General features: G+C 40.4%; 1 protein-coding gene across 2 annotated transcripts in view; it reads left to right on the top strand.

Moving 5' to 3' along the window:
* The window catches only part of sema4c (sema domain, immunoglobulin domain (Ig), transmembrane domain (TM) and short cytoplasmic domain, (semaphorin) 4C), a 113,000-nt gene that overhangs the window by 67,160 nt on the left and 25,264 nt on the right, over positions 1–20,576 (top strand). For both annotated transcript variants that reach the window (XM_082555961.1, XM_082555962.1), the window contains exons 4-8: positions 6,152–6,306; positions 15,341–15,403; positions 18,184–18,282; positions 18,629–18,725; positions 19,222–19,341. In XM_082555961.1, coding sequence (XP_082412087.1) covers positions 6,152–6,306; positions 15,341–15,403; positions 18,184–18,282; positions 18,629–18,725; positions 19,222–19,341 — 534 coding nt within the window. The remainder of the gene's footprint in view (positions 1–6,151; positions 6,307–15,340; positions 15,404–18,183; positions 18,283–18,628; positions 18,726–19,221; positions 19,342–20,576) is intronic.

Below are 20,576 nucleotides of genomic sequence, written 5' to 3'. Positions count from 1 at the left end.
GGACAAGTCTTGTGTTTGTTGTCAACAAACCCTCTCACTTATGAGGTTGCGACCTCCAGCCACACACGCACCCCACAGGTAGCCTCAGGGTGCCACAGTGCAGTGTAAGGTGGAAAGCGCACGTGCCCACATCGCCTCTTAATGACAGAGCCGCTGATCACTTCAAACAGGCCACTCGGAGCAAAACTTTCCATCTGTTGGTGGAGGGATGTTGAAGTCACTGAGCAGGTACCCTGGAGAGCTTGTTTGGGACTTTGAACGCATGTGTGTGTGTGCAAGTGCAATGTCTTTTACTGTGTTTATTCACTGTGGGTGCATGTTTACGCGCGCACTGATTGCCAAGAACCTTCACACAAATGTGTGTGTGTATGTGTACCTCAGTACACATGTCAGCTCTGGAGTTTTTTTGCCCAGCCGTGTGGAACACAGCAGATGTGTTCAGCTCTCCCCCGAGGAAGCCTCCTCCGCTCTCTCCCTCTCTCTCCTCTCACTCTCATCTAGCCCGTTCATCCGCACATACCCCCCAATGTTTATACGCCACTGCTCTTCAGATAATAAGCTGACTTCACTACTTATCCCCTTCCTTCCTTTGGTTATATCTTCACTCCTCCCTTCCATCTCTCTGTACCCTTCAAAACATGTTACGACTTGGGATTTCTTTAAGCTGAACTTGTCCAAATTAAAGGCTTTCAGTGGTCTAAGATGGTCCAAATGCTGCTTTAAAATTGGTTTGTTAGACCTTGGAGGTTTAAAAACCTGGTATATTTGCTATGTTTTTGCATCTGTTTTGCCCCTACAGCAAATAAAGACATACATAACTTAATTCAAGGGTCTGAAGCTCACACTCAAAGTACTTTAACTATGATCAATGGACAATAATCTATTTTGTCTTTTAGAAATCTGTTGCAGGTGTGTGCACCAGTTATTAGAGTGCATTTTTGCCCCAGAGCCCCTCAATGATCAAATCATACTTTTTTGTGCATTACCAAAATGGGTTTTCAAGCAATGGATTTGCTGTTCAGTAAGCAGGGACATGCAGACAAATCTAACTCTTCCATGCAAACCGCATCAATCAATGCAACCAAAGCAATCACAAGGGAGTTCTTGGTGCAGCTCCTTTGGCAGCCAGGTTCACCTAGTGATAGGCGGTTACCCGGAGATCACTGACTGCCCTCTAGGTCACGTGTGAATGGGGCCTTAGCAATTGATTTTACAGCAACTACCTGCAGCTAATTGCAAGCAGTCAGGGAGTAGCGCCCAGTAGTTACCAGGCCGTCACTTTCTAGTTCATATAATCTGGTGATGGTAATGGTAGAAACTGATGTGCTGGGGTTCATTGAATTAGCTTTAACCAAAAGAAAAACCCCAGACACATGGTTCCTTACATAAATGCTAGTTAGATAGTTAAGAAATCTAGAATAGTTGAGGTGTAATGAGACTATTTTCAATCACTGTGCCAGATTTCACAACGTTCCTGTCTAGGATGTAGCTGCAGGATGACTATATCCCAACAACAACAGTGACATGTTGAGCAAAGTGTGCAGTTGTCAGTATGTATTCCTTATTACTGTCACGGCAGCTGTTAAACCATTAATTCAGCTGCTCTCCTGTCTTCAATCATCACTGGGTTTCAGCAGGGATGCATTCACAGGTCAGCACATCTCCTTTTAGAGCAACACATTTCTTGTGAAACTCACAGAATCAGAGCCAACCAAGATGTGGAACACTGCCTCAATATGTTTGAGATGAAGGAGAAGAGATCAAAGTCTGTGCAAAGCAGGACAATGTGTCACCAGTTGGCTGTAACAATGCATTTTTTGGAAATTGTCTTAGATAACAAAGCAATCTTGGGCCAGGGGCGAGGTTAAATGGTTGTTAGGGATGTTCCCTTGTCCTTGTTCTGCTTAACTGTAGTGCCAGCATTATTGTGTTTTTGGTATCAAGTGGTCATAGAGAATAGAAAAAAGGCTTTGAACCTTAAAAGCAAGGGCATTGTAAGGATTAAATAGTTTACACTCTCAAGCTTACAAAATGTCTCCTTTTTTTTTCTTTTTTAACTTCGCTTTCTCGTCTCGCACACACAAACCCGCTCACACATGGCGTGCTCCTTCAACCAGAACAGGCTTCTCCTTGTATATAAGTCTATTTAGTCCCAAGTAGGCCACAGCATCACATGAGCAGTTAGTCACACCATAAATCACACACCGGTTCCTGATGCTCCCTCCCTGGATTTCAGCTGCTATTTTCAGTTGAAGCGGGGGGGGAAAAGGCGAAAATGTGAAAATACTGGTGGCATAGAAAACAAAAAAAAGAAATATCCTTATTCAGTATATGAGATCACATTACGTGCGGGCGCTGGCTGTCGTCGCCTCGCATTTTGCACACATTCTATCAGCCTGGATAAAGCGAGAGAGGGGAGGAGCAGGAGAACAAGGTGACACTACAAGCAACACGAGTGTGGATAATGAAAACTAAACACCATCCTTTTTCTCTTTCCTCTCGTCTCTGTCTCAGCTTTCCCTTCTGCTCTGCACCACTAGTTTGTCTGTATGCTTGTCGGGGGATTTGAATGGTGTGCGCGCGCATGTGTGTGTGTATATGTGGGTGCGTGTATGTAGGCATGTGTGTGTGTGCGTCTGAGAGCGAACAGCAAAACAGTAGCTGTGCCTTTTTAAAAATTTTATGGAAAAAAAGTCGACTGTAGCTATTTCTCCGCAGATGGGAGCTCGGAGAGAACATTTTGTGATTTTTGTCATAATCTTTCTGTGATTGTTTGTGTCAGCCTGTGAGCAGCAAAAAAAGACAAACAACCCCAAATTGCAAGTAATCCACAACAAATTAAACAATCCTGGAATGAATCAAATCAGTTCAGCTATTTCATGTCAAAGGATGATAGCTTGAGTTGACAAGAGCTAAGTAATATTTTGTCATTTTAATCAAATTACAGCAGTAGTTGCAGGAACAGCTGAGAAAGAAAACCAGCCTTGTGTTGTAGAAGGGATTCTAATGGCCAGCAGGGGGTGACTTGTATAGAAGAATAGAAGAAAAAGAGTCTGACTTGAGACGTTATTTCCTGATTAGTTATGTTTTCAGTCGCTAGTTTTGTGTCTTCAATACAGATTTAATGCAGAATAAAAGGTGGTTAACCTCTGATGACTTGGACGCACTTAACGGTTAGGATCACGGCGATGACGTAGACCTGAGAGGGTTAATGACAAGTCCAAGCACTCACCTACGTCTTTTATTTTCAAAGAACCACGAGCAAAATGTTCAATGCGAGGCTTCAAGACAGTAGTCCACAATGACGCTTTTTTCACATACAGTCCATGAACTAAGTATGAAGAACATATAAGCACATTAGACCAGCGGTCTCCAACCTTTTTTGCAGGACGGACCAGTTTAATGTCAGACAATATTTTCACGGACAGGCCTTTATGGTGTTGCAGATAAATACAACAAAATAAAATGATACGACCAAGACAAAAACTGTGGTATTTTGTAAATATAATAGTAAACACAAATTCACTGTGTGTAACTTTATTAGCAGCGTCCTCGTGAAATGCGCCAACAACATTGAGCGTAACGTCCTCCTTTCTGCCCCTTAATGCTCTCTGGTCGCTATGGTAACGCGTAAATATTTCTTTCAAAATAAGACACACAACTACAACACGGTAAAAGACCCAGGGAAACCGAGCCAACGATAAAATCCCTGAAAACCTTAAATTTCACACCCGAGCCTCAACTCTCGCGGCCCGGTACCAAACGACTCACGGACCGGTATCGGTCTGTGGCCCGGGGGTTGGGGACTGCTGCATTAGATTGATTATATAACCATGTAGCGCTACTTTCAGCTGCTCTTTTATTTACAAGGGGCACCACAGCAGGTGCCTCCACATGTTTGACACAATCCCAAAAGCTTTTACGTCTCCTCCCCAGATCAAACCAGGCAAATGCGTAAACCACTACACTATGGAGCCACTTCACAGAGTGTGCTACAAGGACCATAACTAGAATTCCCATATTATGCGTTCGTACAGTTTCCTCTGACTGACAGGTTGTACTCTATTTCTTTGATTATAGGTGCAGCACTCAATTTACAAAAGCCCTTTGTGTTTAGACCAGAACTGAGTTCAGAACAAGGGCAGAGTCCTGCAAAAGCAACTTAGTAACAGTACTGTTTACCAAACTTCTTGTGTCAGACCATTTATTTCTCCTATTTCCAAGGTAACGGTAAAAGCAGAGCGCCGTTTGTCAGAAAGATTATTCAAAAATGTCATTAGGCTTTCTGGAGAGATGAGCTGTGCAAATATTAGATGCATATCCGAATCTCTTTCTTTACAGCAATATTTCATTAGTCTGTTAGATTGCGCTCTCCAAGTCGCCTTTTCACACATGTGGATGGTTGGGGTACACTACCAACACTGCCAGCTCGGCATGGAGTGCACTGTAGCACAAAAGTCGATGTGAAAAGTTTCTAATTGTCCCTCAGCATCATAATGTCGAGATGTAGCTCTGTTCAAGCAATGTTATAATAATGTAAGGTTCTGCCATCAAAAATAAATAAGCCACTGCGTCTTCACTTCCTCAAGTTCTAGGAGTGAATGTTCTCTCTAGCAGCTGACAGCAAAACTTTTGTTGTGCTGTGCAAAGTTAGACGTATGGCTTTGGCAAGTATATAAAAAGCAGACTGCTTTGAGGGGTTTGCAGACCTTTTACACGTGCAAAAAGCTGTATAAACAAAGCATTATATGGGCTCGTAAAGCCTTGCATTAAAATGTGATCTACGTGTGGGAGTGCAAGAGTCCAATCGCGCTTTCATTTGCATTTTCCATTTGAAATAATAATGCCAACAGGTCCAACTTTAAATCCCTGTATTGTTGTGTACTGCTGCTCTGTATAGCCTGGATTACTCTGCTCCTTTTCAAAGAATGAGGATTTTTTTTTCTTCTTCTTTTTGTAATACTGCAATGCTGAGTTTATAAGTGCTTTAACAATCTCTGGCCTAAAAGCTGTGTTAAATTGAGGCTAAACACAATTTAAGTTGTTTTCCAAAACAAGATTAGTCGATTTTCTCAATTTGAAAACTACCTCTCCTAATGGAATTTTTATTGAACAAGTGTATGAATACAAACATCTCGGCTTCTGGCTCATAGCAAACGCACTTTTAAAACTTGCATTAAAGCGCCGGCTGATTGAAGCCGTTGAAAGTTAGTTGCGATTCTGCAGATTGTGCACTCTTTCAGTCTTTATATCAGCCCTAGATCAATCATCTGCATTCATTGATATGCTCCCTTTAAAAGCTCTAGATTTTGGAAAACTGTGCTATTAGATTCATAATGTTTGGGTGTAATGGTACACACCCATGCACTCTTCATCAAAACAAGGGCTGGTCTGAGAGAGCATCATTGCCTCTTGTTTATTTGCACAGCTTTTCTAAATAGACGCCGGCCTTATCTCGCTGCTGACATGTAGATCTGGAACTTATCAGCCTTTCCCCGAAGACATGGCTTCTGCTCCAGGTTCTCAAAGTAAATACAGAGCTTGGGAAGCTTTCTGTGCAGTGCTCCATCGTGCAGGAATAATTTACAGGAGATCTTCGAGCTAGATATTGTGGGTAGTCTCAGCAAACTCTTCAAGACCTGACGTGTCTGACCTCCTTCCTAACTTCAGCTGTGTTGTTTTAATTAAAATCTTTGTCAGTTAAACTAAATCTTGGGGGGGGGGATATTTTTATGATGCCACAAAAACAGAGCCCAGACCAGTCGACGTGCAGTTCATTCTCAGACCATTTTAATGAATATAAACCGAAAAGTATGTATCAACTTTTTGTTTAGTGACACCAAAAAAACCTCTCATGGCACAGGCAGCACTCTGTTGGGTAGCATTTAATGGCTGTGTGCTGGCACAACACGAAATCTTAGCAAAAGGATGTGGGAGAGATGAATCGTGGTGGATGACACTAATCTATAGGCGGTGGAGTGGGTGAGGCTTGGAGGTGCGAATGAGCTGAGACATCAACAAATTTCACGAAGGAGAGTGTGAAATGTTCCTCTCAGGTGTTATTCATCTGTCAACAGATCAGCCAAAAGAAATGCAGCTATGCGTTATCATGTGATGTAATGCACCGATGTCTCTGTGTCCCCTGATCCAGATGTGTTGGACAGCATGGCCAGGTTTAGCGTGCCGGGAGTGTTCAACTACAGCATGCTGACTCTGTCTGACCACGAGAGGGTCTTGTACGTCGGAGCACGGGAGGCTTTGTTCGCCTTGGACCCCAATGACATTAGCAGACAGCTAAGGCCACAGGTAAAGCGCACATAAGCACATGAACGCACTTTAAAAGCTTTTTTTCTGACAGTGAAAGAGATACAAATACATTACAGTTCAATAAGGACAAGGAAGGATTTCAAGAAAAATAATTACCACCCTACTGCCACTGCAAACACCCACGCATTCTCAAACTCTTTTGTAGAAATGCAACAAATTAAATGATAACACATAAGATTTAATATCACACTGCTTCATGATGGACAGTTCAGGAACAAAAAACATCCTCCGCACGACTTGGTACAGAGTGCCGCAGAGATAAACACACATTTCAAATACTTAATTTAAACAGACCAAATTCAATTATGATATCATGTGTGATAGAATTATTATAGAAAGTCTTTAAAAATTATGAAGGTTCAGCTTGGATGAACAGGGAAGAAAACATTAAACATAATCTCTGCCTGTGCCACACTTTTTTGAAGTCTGTTAACTAACAGAATGACCTTATTCTATTCTTTTTTCCTTTTGGACTCAATGACATTTGAGAGCACATACTCTGGACATACTCTGGCAGGCAATCAAAGGACTTTATAGTACAATAACAAAGTCGACTGAGTAATACTAGTTGTTGGGTCTTTTGTCAGTCTGGCCTGTATTTTTTCTTAACACTGCAGGCCACATTGAAGCTTAGATTGTAAAAATTGCCACGCAAATGAATACATTCTCAAAATGTAATAATCCTCGAAGGGCCAAGAATATAATAAAATATATTAAGAGCTGTGTGCTTCCAGTGTGTCAACATTTCAATAAAGAAACTGTGTTGCCTTAGTATTGGCCCACATGTATTTTTTAAGCTTTTTTTTTTTTTTTTTGAAAGAGCAGGAAACAGCACACCATTGTATTAGCATCAGTCAGTTCCATTTATGGACCAGTTCACCTTGTTCTGGCAATTTAGAGCCCACTTCCACACAGTAAACTTATTACACTGCTCTTAATTTGTGAATAACTGATCCCATTGGCTATGTAGAGCCAAAGACCGAATTTATACTAAAACATAAGCATGCAAGATAAGTACAAGGAGATTTTAAAAAGCATGATCCTAATTCAAACAGGAACTTGAACATAATGCTGTACAGATAAAAGTATGATAGATTATAAAGTTGTAAGACTCTTGCTGCTCTTTGCTAATGCTAGCTTATCAGGTAGCATAGCTATCCTTACCAAAGTATATTGATGCTACAGCATTGCACTTCACATTGTACAGAGTAGGTGGTTAACAAAAAGTGTATTAATGGTAACTTTGTCATAAAAATGATTTTATGACAAAGTTAGCTTTAATATTGGCTGAAGGTCTGGTGATATGTGTGTTTAGCTAGCAGTTATTTTAGTTAAGCTAGCTAGCTAGAAAAAAAGAAGAATTTTAGCTCTATAGATCCCTCAGCTGAGTTAAGCCTTAAAAAATACAATAAAATATCTTCAGACTGGTACAGTCATAAATAAGAGCCATCTTGGCAAATTTTAAAAATGGTCTTTATAAAATTAAAGCTCTAATTATTTTGTAATCATGATTTACAGTTGTTTTGCAAGGTTATTCAACTAGTCTTATTTTGAAATTTGCACACAGCAATGCTGTAAGTAAGCTGCCAGATATTAAGATGATAATGTGTGCAGCTATTGCCTCCAATATTTCACTTCTATCAGCACAAACATATCCACTGTGAATTTGTGGGAGTAGACAGGCACTCGCACACATCCTTGCCCAGGCTTTGGTCCTGTTCCTCAGAGTTCGTGGTGCACTCATTCAGTCTTGTTTTTTTTTACCATCCTCGTTTTAATTTGTGGATCTTGTTTTTCTGCAAAGCACTCTGGGGTAAACCTGTTTCTTTAAAGCGCTCTATAAATACCCTTGACTTGACCTGACACGCAAACACTTGCACACAGAGAGATGCTAAACCCTCAAAGGCTCAATCTGGGTTTGCTTTGTTCCCTCAATAATTGGTCCATATTGCGATCAATACAATTACAGCAATGCAATGAAGGTGTAGTGAGCAGCCTGCAGCGGTTTGGGGATTGCTATCTGATTTACTGCTGTAATGAGCAATTATTGGATGCGCACACATACCCACACAGACTGACAGACCCTGGCTCAGCCGCAGGCTGTTTGAGTGAGGGTTATGAGTCTTACAGTAATGATAAGATCACCTGTTGTCATCCCCCAGTGTGCAATGTAGACGGAAGAAGCCAAGTCAGAAAAATAACTGAACAGGGACGAGGGAATAGTCCAGCCCCTCTGTCACCACCTGCCCATCACTCTCTCACCCCCTCCTTTCTTTGCTTTAACTGCTTCTCTTTTATTTCTTTGCTGCTGTCTGTCTTTCTTCCCTGGATATTTTCTAGGGATGTTTTTCTCAGCATTTAGACTTTCTCAAGACAAGCAGCTCCCATCTGTGTTTGAAGTGCTTTCTTCTGCATTATTTAGTTATTTTCTTTCCCCGTGATGACTGTGGATTATTTCATTGAATAATTTTCTTTCATGAATTTCAGTCAGTTCCATTTATGGACCAGTTCACCTTGTTCTGGCAATTTAGAGCCCACTTCCACACAGTAAACTTATTACACTGCTCTTAATTTGTGAATAACTGACCCCATTGGTACGTTACATGATGTGACATTTGCAGATCCACACGCCTTTGCTCAAAATAGTTTAACCAATATTTTTCTGTTACTTGCGAACCACTTCTGTTTTCGCGGGTTTGCTAATGGCCAAAGCACCGGTAGCGTTATTTGTGCTGACGTAATGGCTGATAACTACCAGAGCATTTCAAAATGCTGAAACTAAGTGGCCCTGTAATAGTGCTATTTCCCAAAATAAATGGGTTTTTTTGTTGTATTATAACCACACTGTAAAAAAAACTGTAGGATCTTTCGAAAGAAACTTTTTTTTAAGTTGATAAACTTGTCTAAGGCTCTGCTCATATGGTGTGTGTCTTGGACTGTAAAACAGAGCAGGTACTCTGTCATTAAATAGTCTATGATAAACTGCCAGAAATTGCGGCATACAGGATTTTGACTGAATTGGCACAATTTCAAAGGCTATGTGAAAGGAAACCTCGTTGTTCAATTGAATAGAAAGCAGTCTGGTATATTTTTGAATTATGTCTTGAGATCATTATGAGGTGCTTCCACGTGTCATTTAGCCAGTCTTTTGCACCCATGTGATACAGTCAGAATGGACAAACCTAAGCAGTGCATCCAATATTCAATGAGACCACACCTCTCAGACCACATTCAGAGCATGTGGCCAAATTCTTTCTGCACTGTGTACATCAGCGATCCCCAACCTTTTTTGCACCACGGACCAGTTTATGTCCGGCCTTAAAGGTGTCGTGGATAAATACAACAAAATAAAACCAGTACTGGTACAAAAAAATAGAATATTTATTCATAACACACAGGAAAAGACCCAGGGAAACTGAGTTAACGATAAAAATGAGGATGCTAAAAACCGATAAAAATCCTGTAAACCATAAATTTGACACCCGAGCCTCAACTGTCACGCCCCGGTACCAAAGGACTCACGAACCGGTACGGTTGGGGAACGCTGGTCTACATGGATGTGTCCTGGCCAATGTTCCCTCTAATTTTTCATGTGTCTGAGCGAACACACAAACTCCCTGAGCGATCCCTTGGACCACTGTGAGCGACATCAGACGTGTGCACTGTGGTCACGTCACCATCTAATCCATCCAAGTTACATGGTTTATTAAGATAATCAAATTACAGCATTTACATTTCTGTTAGTCTACTTTTAATTAACTGCTTTAGCCCACTTACAATGAAAATGTAAAAAAACCTAGTCATTGACCTGTGCAGTACGTTAACACTATTGGAAGTAAAAATAACTTGAACTTTTGAGCCTAAAATGATGACAGAGGTCAGTAATTTGCACCAGAGGTACACTTCAACTGTGAGAGACAGAATGTGAAAAAAAAATCCATGAATCCACATGGTAGGATTTGTAAAGAATTTATTCGTAAATCAGGGTGGAAAATAAGTATTTGGTCAATAACAAAAATACAACTCAATACTTTGTAACATAACCTTTGTTGGCAATAACAGAGGTCAAACGTTTACTATAGGTCTTTACCAGGTTTGCACACACAGTAGCTGGTATTTTGGCCCATTCCTCCATGCAGATCTTCTCGAGAGCAGTGATGTTTTGGGGCTGTCGCCGAGCAACACGGACTTTCAACTCCCGCCACAGATTTTCTATGGGGTTGAGGTCTGGAGACTGGCTAGGCCACTGCAGGACTTTCAAATGCTTCTTACGGAGACACTCCTTTGTTGCCCGGGCGGTGTGTTTTGGATCATTGTCATGTTGGAAGACCCAGCCTCGTTTCATCTTCAAAGTTCTCACTGATGGAAGGAGGTTTTGGCTCAAAATCTCACGATACATGGCCCCATTCATTCTGTCCTTAACACGGATCAGTCGTCCTGTCCCCTTGGCAGAAAAACAGCCCCATAGCAGGATGTTTCCACCCCCATGCTTCACAGTAGGTATGGTGTTCTTGGGATGCAACTCAGTATTCTTCTTCCTCCAAACACGACGAGTTGAGTTTATACCAAAAAGTTCTACTTTGGTTTCATCTGACCACATGACATTCTCCCAATCCTCTGCTGTATCATCCATGTGCTCTCTGGCAAACTTCAGACGGGCCTGGACATGCACTGGCTTCAGCAGCGGAACACGTCTGGCACTGCGGGATTTGATTCCCTGCCGTTGTAGTGTGTTACTGATGGTGACCTTTGTTACTTTGGTCCCAGCTCTCTGCAGGTCATTCACCAGGTCCCCCCGTGTGGTTCTGGGATCTTTGCTCACCGTTCTCATGATCATTTTGACCCCACGGGATGAGATCTTGCGTGGAGCCCCAGATCGAGGGAGATTATCAGTGGTCTTGTATGTCTTCCATTTTCTGATGATTGCTCCCACAGTTGATTTTTTCACACCAAGCTGCTTGCCTATTGTAGATTCACTCTTCCCAGTCTGGTGCAGGTCTACAATACTTTTCCTGGTGTCCTTCGAAAGCTCTTTGGTCTTGGCCATGGCGGAGTTTGGAGTCTGACTGTTTGAGGCTGTGGACAGGTGTCTTTTTTACAGATGATGAGTTCAAACAGGTGCCATTCATACAGGTAACGAGTGGGGGACAGAAAAGCTTCTTACAGAAGACGTTACAGGTCTGTGAGAGCCAGAGATTTTCCTTGTTTGAGGTGACCAAATACTTATTTTCCACCCTAATTTACGAATAAATTCTTTACAAATCCTACCATGTGAATTCATGGATTTTTTTTTCACATTCTGTCTCTCACAGTTGAAGTGTACCTCTGGTGCAAATTACTGACCTCTGTCATCATTTTAAGTGGGGGAACTTGCACAATCGGTGGCTGACTAAATACTTTTTTGCCCCACTGTATACATATATATATATATATATATATATATATATATATATATATATATATGTATATATATATATATATACATACATATATATGTATGTATATATATATATATATATATATATATATATATGCTCTGACTTGTATTATGAGTATGAGGTCTGGTAGCTGCAAAGTTGTTGATTTTTTTAATGCAGCCAATGCGCTTTTAAACAAACATTTCAAACTATTTACAGAACAATCAGCTGTTCTGCATTAAATTTGATGCCACACAAATTATTTGTGCCACTCCAAAAGATAATTTCTGTCCACTATGAGATAAAGGAGAACAACAGCCTGATACCTGCAGTTCTGACAACAGGAGATGTATCACTCCTGTAACACCTGTAACATTCCGCAGTCGCCTCATTGTTCTGACACACACAACAAAACTATTGACTACAATACACACTCACTTCACAAGATTTGCGATAAATGTCTCAAATCTCTCACATCTCAAAACACCACCGTCACTCCTAAAACTTCCCCCCGTTTCTTAACAACTAGATGCCACGTTGCCATATCATTTTTTCATTGGTCGACATGGACGAATATGAAAGGGTGGGTTTTTGGTTTTGTTTTTGCTCACAGGCGGAGAGTGCTTTCGAGCATTTTCCTTATAAAACGCTGTTTTTACCGTTTCTTCCCGCAGTAAATATAAACAACGATAAAATTCAGGAAGAAAACCAAACATTGCATATATTTTTATCATAACTCTGGTTTTACGTGGCCTATCAACACAAAATCAAAACTGGTATAAAGTCCACACTTTTTCCATCAATTGTTCCGTCTCTCCTGCTCACATCTCCAATGGTTGTACACGTTGTCATTAACTTTGCTTCACTCCACATCAGCCACGCCGCTTTGCTAGCTAAAACACCAGTGTCGGCACAAATGGACGCTGTCATAGCCTGTCAACCACGTTGATTAGCTGCGTTGATACGAATGTGAATCGCATTATTGGCTGGACTATGGGATAAGGTGGCATCGTTCTAATCCCATACGGGAGCAGCCAGTCACTTACTGACTAACACCGCAAAACAGAATTGTTAAAGTATTAATTTTAATTTCAATTCAGGTTAGATTTTTTTTTTTTTGTGCGCAACGCAGATTTTCTGTGCGCAGAGACGTGCACAGCTTAGAGGGAACATTGGTCCTGGCCAAACTGAAGGTTGGTCCTACACAACTCAAACTGTTGACATTGAATCAAAAGCAGGGGCGACAGGATAGGAACAAAAGCTGTTTTGTTTTCTGCAGAAATAATGGCTGTACCACAGCATTAACATCTAGATGACTTTACTGATAACAGATCATTAAAAGCACCCAAATCAACTGCCAGATTTTTTTTTATTATTTTCAATTATGAAACATCACATCCTTCCACCGCTCAGTTCACAGCTGGTCATGTTTTTGCTGGACATCACCGATTTACATGTTTTTGTTATAGTCAGTAAGGCTGTTATAGTTAATGACAGTTATTAACTGACCTTATATCCAAATATCGCCGTTTGTATGCAGCTATTCAACCAAATCTTTAGTTGTCCAATTTTTTTAAATGACTCTCTTGAAGCTGTATCATAGTTTTAAATAAACCAATTCATATTTTAGGATATTATTAGACATTCATTTTGCATAAGGCTGCCGGCCAGCTGTGCAAGGCAAAATAAAACGCTTTGAAGGGAATGATTGTGTAGCCCGCGTGCATATTCACCGACACAGGTTGTAGGACTTATAATAGCACGTCGGTGTGGGCCCGCATCTTAAATGGAGGTAACAGGTCAGTTCCAGTAATGTGCTATGCAGTTGCGGGGGAGGACAGGTTTGGAAAATTTGACCCATGCAGGACACGAGTATTTGGTCTTTGCAGACTGAAATGATGTAAGTTCTACATTTATTTGCATATAGAGTGGGGAAATGAAATCCAATCAAAAGTGGCCACTCAAGACACATGTGGAGATGCATTCTAATGCCAGGTGTGAACTGGTGTGCTTGGAGCTGTCCGCTTTGATCAGATCTCCCAAGATGCATGTTAATGCCAATTCTGAACAGGGTTTTAAAAGCTGCTGCACATCATTAAGGCAGTGCATTAATGTGATTTAGATAGGGTTTGTCTTTATAAGCCATTAGGTATTGGTGCTGAGGGTAGCTAGTACTACCATCTGAATGTATAGTTATTCTAATATTTAATGTGTTAGGGGGAATTGCAAAAAATTCTTGGGATGACTGGTGACTAATGAGGACTGGATAGGAAGCAACACTAAGCTGCTGGACTGGTTCATTTTAGTTGGTCTTTCTTTAGTTAAAGCTGCAGATCCTACAGGTGATATTTCATAGTCACTGATCTTGATGATTATTCACTTATTAAACCTTGACCACTGGAGCTCTATCATCTTCCTATTGAACACAGAATATTCAATAAGGGCTACTAACACCAAAGTACATTTGTGAAACCAATAAAGAAACATACTTTTTTACCATTAAAAGCCACTATTGCTTTAACTTGTATCTCATTTTTAAACAGCAGTCTATCTATGCGTGTGTTTATATGGCAAAAACCCAGTTTGACTGCTGTTGGTTCAAATCCAGTCGAGTAAATCAGTTTAATTTTGAATATGCTGCTGCTCTCTGCCTGTAATGACTGGTATAATTATTTTTAATGGTGTGGAAACCTCTTAGTAAACAGAGTTCATACTCTGGATTTGTGTCCACAAAGCAAAGTTCAGCCACGTGTTACAGTTTCAAAAAAGTAGCTACTGTAAATAATTACCGACATTTATTTGTTAAACAGTAAGTATGGACGTATAAAGTGTGAAAGAATGTGCATGTTTCCTTTTTTTATTTGCTTCCCCCCTACATTTTTACCAAAAAAATGTACCTTTTGGAGGATAAAAGCCCACAGCTAGACAGGTAGTTTGTACAAGTGCATTAAATTTGAACCTTTTTCAGTCTGTCTTTGATCCTTTAAACAATGCTACAATCATCAGAGAATTGTTCCGCAGTAAGGACCTCAAGGCTTCCTACCTAACACAAATCGCGTGTTTGATCGGGCAGGAACACGACTGCCAGGGAAAGAACCCCGTGGCTTTTCTCTGCACCGCCTGGGCAGCTCAGTTGGTGGATTGTTTTAATTAACTTTACTGTATCTTTAGCTCAGAACTATTGTAATACATCTTTCTGAACTAGGCCTTTCTTAGCATCCAAGTGCATCTACTCTCATTAGTTCTTGGTAGAGATCATCTTTGAGATTTGTACATTTTGAACTATACTGTATTTGTCAAATATACTGCTTTTGTGAGATGGTGGTTGTTGCTATAGTTACTGCAGCTAGTGGTTAAGAATACAGAGCCCAGTGGCTGAGTTAGACAAAATGGCAAAAAAGGAAAGGACTGTTTTTTGCGGTACTGTGTCTCGGTGTGCACCTTATTAGAGACAAGTGAGGCAATTTCTTTCCCTATTTACAGCATGCAGTATGTACACAGTATATTACATACAGATAGACAGCACACTTACAGCTATATTACTTGTGGGCAAAAGGCAAATAACATCATTCCATCTGTTTCTTTCCTTTCTCCAGATTGACTGGCCAGCTCCGCAGGACAAGAAGAGGGAATGTGTTGCCAAGGGCAAAAACAACCAGGTAATGTAGAACTCAGTTGACGTGGCTGTTGGGGTTACCTGCCTTGCTCAAGGGCAGCGCAGCAGTAGTTTCTAAGACAATCATTTCTAAGAGCATGAAAACATTACTCACTCCTCTACTCACTCAATTACAGTTTATCAAACCGGTCTGGGATTTCAGACTGGAAAGCTTCCAGTCATTACATTAGCACACAGAGAACGTGCATCTTCCAGACAGGGTCAGCAACTTTTAAGGTGGTTCAGTGTGTGTGTTTTACGTTAAGCAACAAAAGAGATACTGAAGTCTTTCTCCAACAATGATGGAATGTTATGAAAAATTGGTTGCACTGCAAGGCAACCTGCTTTTATATAACCCATTTTACAATTATGTTATAACAAACACAAGTAAATAAAACACATTTTGTTTTTTGTCAAGGGTTGAATAAAAAGATTAACAGTAATCCTGTATCTGTGTGGGAAAGTTACAGTACATGTAAACAGCAGCTGTTTAGCTTAGCCTAACACTAACAGAGGAAGTGGAGGGAAACAGCTGACATGATGCTATCTACTATTGTGTAACTGTGATTTTACATGGGTTATTTCTTACGTTACTAAGCAACCCAGTATATAACATGTCTGTGGTTTATTTCATATGAATTAAGTAGGCAACAAACAGCTAGCGTGTTGGCTAGCTAGCTGTAGAGGAGCTAACAGGTTGTTTCCAGGCTATAAATATGACAAGCTATGCTCACCTCTGGCTGGCCATACCTTTATATTGATGAAGACAGACAGACTGCAAACCACTGTAAAGCAATTTTTGTTGTTCTTGTTGTTGTTTTCAAGAGGGTGGAGTGCTAGCAAGGTAAATTCATCAACTCTATAATTGTACTGCACAGATCCCAGCAAGTGCCTAATAGCCTAGCACACAAAAAATACTAGATTTTCCATTCACCACAACTGGAGCACAGGCAGATCATTTCAATTAAAAATGTAGGAAGGTCATGCTGAAGGGTGCAGCCACCTTTGTCAGCATCCACCTGTTTGTAAAACTGTCCAGACACCTTAAAATGTAAACATTTAAGGCTTTTAGACAACTTAAAAAGGTGTATTAAAAAACAATACTATGTACAGTTGTTATGCAGAAGGAATTACTTTAAAAAGAGCATCAATTTTTGTACCAAACTGACAGATTGTAAGTATTTTTCCATCTGTTATAAAACTGGGCAACCTTGGAGCTATGGAGAAACTTCCAAGTGGCCACTAAAGGAACTGCAGTTTGGGGGTTTTTTTTACTTTTTTTTTTTATTTGCTTCTTCAGTCCCCAAGGTTTTCCATTATAGCGTTGTCTTCTTACCTATTTCTTAGCAAAAAGCTATTTTTAATACATGTATTTTTTCTTGATATGACATATAAAAGATGTAACACAGTAATCCCAAACAAACCTCAATAGGTCTTTTGGTTTTGAAAATTTTGTTACAATTATATTCAGCACTGTAATAATACTAAAATTCAGCATCCTCCAGTTCTCACCACCAGTTATGGTACATTTGTAAACTGTGTAAATTGGTCCCTGCTAGCTCTGCACTTTAGTCTCAGCAAAAACCTCTCACTGCTTAGGAAGCATGATCTGCAAGAAGTCATGTTAAATATTTTATAGAAGCACACAGCGCTTTTTGAAATAAAGCTAAAGCTTCTCTTGATCATTCGTAACTTTTGATGGGGTTTAAAGGAGTAAGGGCGTAATAGTTCACTGGAGTGCAATAGCAGCAGCAGTAGCATTTCTTTAACTAAAACGGCCTCCAACTGAAGTAAAAAAAAAAAAGATATTTTTATATGCTTAGAAATTAGTGCAACTGGAGATTTAAAAAGACTCAAGCAATTTTAAATATTCATTAGAACCTAATGCATACTCAAACTTTACCTTCTGAAGATCGAAAACTCCTCTTTCCATAGTATGCTGGGCTGTGATGGGGAGAGCTGTAAACATTCCTTTTGTTCTTCATCTTTTATTCTGCTGATCTACTATCTACTATAAAAATATCTCACAGTGCTTTCATGTGTTAATTTACTTACTACGTAGGAATCACCATATGGCATTTAAAAATGCCTGTTGTTACATTTAATTGGTTTTCTTTTTATGTAGCATTGTAGTTTGATGGAGGACTATCTGCCAGACACATCTCATGCTACATCAGCGACCGCATTGAGCTGAAAACCTAAATTTAAAAACATCACATTGCTCATATTACTGCCTCGAGACAGAGATATTGTTTTGAAGCTCGTTGGAGGGCAAGATAAACTTGGTGTACTGATTTATTTACTACAGTAGAATGACTCATGTGTTAGCGTCTGTTTCCATTTCCATTCAAAGAGCTTTATTCTTCGTCACAGTGCAGACAATAATGGGCACTTCCCATGAATGATTCTGATATTTAGACACATATTTTTTAAATGTATCGGCATCTTTCTCATTTACTTTAATGATTCTGTTGTTTCACCACCTTGAGTGTATCCTAAATTGGGCACTGGACTGTCACGTTTATATTGACTGATATCAAAGTAAATCATCAAAGTAAATGTAGGCTGATTTTGCACCTTCTTAATACATGAATTTATCTGGAAGCATTTTCAAGTTTGGTGAGGATCCAGAAGAATTCACAGCAAAGCTTTGGAGTAAAGCTAAATCTCAGAGGATGTGTTAAGTATTCTGAAAGTCTTTGTGGTGGAATAGGTTTCTCCCCTTAGCCGAGGATAAAACTGCTCCGATTGCCTTGAAAATAACTCCTCGTCACTCTCTCACAGACCGAGTGTTTCAACTACATCCGTTTCCTCCAGAGCTACAACCACACGCTCCTCTACACCTGTGGCACCTACGCCTTCCAGCCCAAATGCACTTACGTGGTAAGTACACGTGTAGCTCCGTAGATAGCAAGTCACAGCGAGCCTGTGCTGACAGGTGTCTACTTGAGATTTCTGCCACCTGACCTGAGGCAAAGACCACTGTGTGACAAAATAAAAATAAATGCAATGGAAAATAAGCATCTCAGGCAAAGGTTAGCCCAACGTGTGAAGGCCCGTGTGCGTACACGTGCACGCATATCGTGTGACATTGATGCAACAAGACAACATGGCGAGCTGTGAAGATCTGGTCCTTGCAACGGACAGACAGACCTTGCAGCTGTGCAATGTAGGTCAATACGTACTGATGATCCTCATTATGTGCGTGTGAATCTTTGCACGTTTGCAGAATGCAGATTCTTTTACCCTCAACGCTGCAGCCCTGGAAGATGGGAAGGGAAAATGCCCGTATGATCCCGCCAAGGGGCACACTGGCCTTATAGTGGGTAAGTATAGCCATGTATATATTCATGTGTGAGGAATAGTAGTAAAAGTTTTTGGATCTTTCTGAACGGATTTAGGATTGTTAAAGAATCACTTTATCCCAAAAAGCAAGACAAATCCCATTGACTTCTATTATCAACAAAAACACACAGTCAGCTTCTGTTGTTCCATCTCAGCAGTTTGTATACTGAAGGGAACAGCCCCGCAGTTTTTACAGCTCTAAAAGAAGCATTAAATGTCCATCAAATCTCGACAAACTGCTCATGCAGAATTTCCCATCTGTTTTCTCGCCATACTGTTGCTCTGAGAGTCCAAAAGTCCAGTTTAACTTGCACGCTGCATTCCCTTCACTGCGGACAGCTTCAGTGAACCTACAGGCGCCCATTCACCGTCCTGCATTTGTGTTTCCCAGCTGAACCACTGACCCTCTCCCATTGTAAGCCGGTACAATAGTCACTAAAAAAGAATGAAACTAAAGCTTGCATTTTGTTGGTACAGATAAGGAGCTGTACTCGGCAACACTCAACAACTTCCTGGGTACAGAGCCAGTCATTCTGAGAAACCTGGGCCAACAGCATTACAGCATGAAGAGCGAATACTTGCCTGCTTGGCTCAATGGTAAGATTTTCTTTTTTTTTTAATGAACACATAAGGCAAAGAAGAAAGAAATTATGAGCCCAAAGCTGAAGAGGAAAGACAGGGTGGGACGAAAAAGAGAATAGCAGGAGCAAAAGTCTTTTGTCCTGGGAGATTCTCACATGGATCCGGCTGCTGAACGATGCTTCAGATATTTAGCAAATTCTAAATAAATTCTAATATACCAGAAAATATTACATTTTCTGTTAAAAGTCAAGCCATAATCTGTAAATTAAGGCTGTAAATAAAAATGTGGAACAACTGAGGCCAAATATAAAACACAATAAAGATGAACTACACAACAGGTTTCTGCACACTGTTAGTCTGTTAGTCTTGTAGGTAGTTATTTATATTTGTGTAAGAAACCCGCTTTTCATCCTGTGTGAATCAATCCCAGCTGCTGTGTTCAGAAGAAAGATGAAGAAAAATGTCAAGTCATGCATACTTTTGTTTGAATTAAACTATAATATTCAGTCTTTTTCCCCCAAGTTACAACATTACTGACAAATTAAACTTGTATTCCATTTTTTAAAAATCACAATAGAGGGAGATAACATTCACTTCCTTTTAACAGAGTTTCATAAAAAAAAAGAGCAGGAAACATGCAAAAGAACAAGAGAAAGAGAACTGAGTTGCAGGAAATGAAGACCGCGCCTGGGCTGCAGCGAAGGACGTTATCTCTTGAGGGGGGGCTGAGTGGGGGGAGAGGAGCCAGGCACTTGGACAGAATTGAAGAAGAGAGGAGAGGATGAAATCACAGCAGGAAAAAATATGTGATGGAAAGACAGATATGAGGATTGCTGATGAAAAGATTGAGGGACTGATGAGGGGAACGGAGGAGGGAGAGAGGGAAGAGGAACATACAGCTGAGGCAGGGCTTTGGACTGATATGTCCATTCATTATTCATGCTAATACAGAGCTTTTATTAAAAAGCCGACCTGCAAGGAAGCAAGCCTCATCTTAATTTAAGCAATTCTGACCTGCCTAAAAGCATTTAATTGGCCTGGGTTTCAGCTGAGAGTTGTAGTGCACTGTGATGATTTAAAAGGCGGCTTCAGAGGCTTTAATACTGAAAACACCAGTCCATCTGGGGAACCACGGTGTCCTTGCAATTTAAAAAAATACACGTTTGCATAAAAATTGTAGAATTGAAAGCCTCCAGCAGCTCGAGTCCAAAACTGTCTGTATCTGCTGTTGCACATTCAGAACCTAATGA

Source organism: Aulonocara stuartgranti (assembly GCF_965226115.1).
Source record: "Aulonocara stuartgranti genome assembly, chromosome: 12".
In the NCBI taxonomy this organism is placed as follows: Eukaryota; Metazoa; Chordata; class Actinopteri; order Cichliformes; family Cichlidae; genus Aulonocara; species Aulonocara stuartgranti.
The sequence above is the reverse complement of the archived record's forward strand: the minus strand, read 5'-3'. Positions and strand labels throughout refer to the sequence as shown.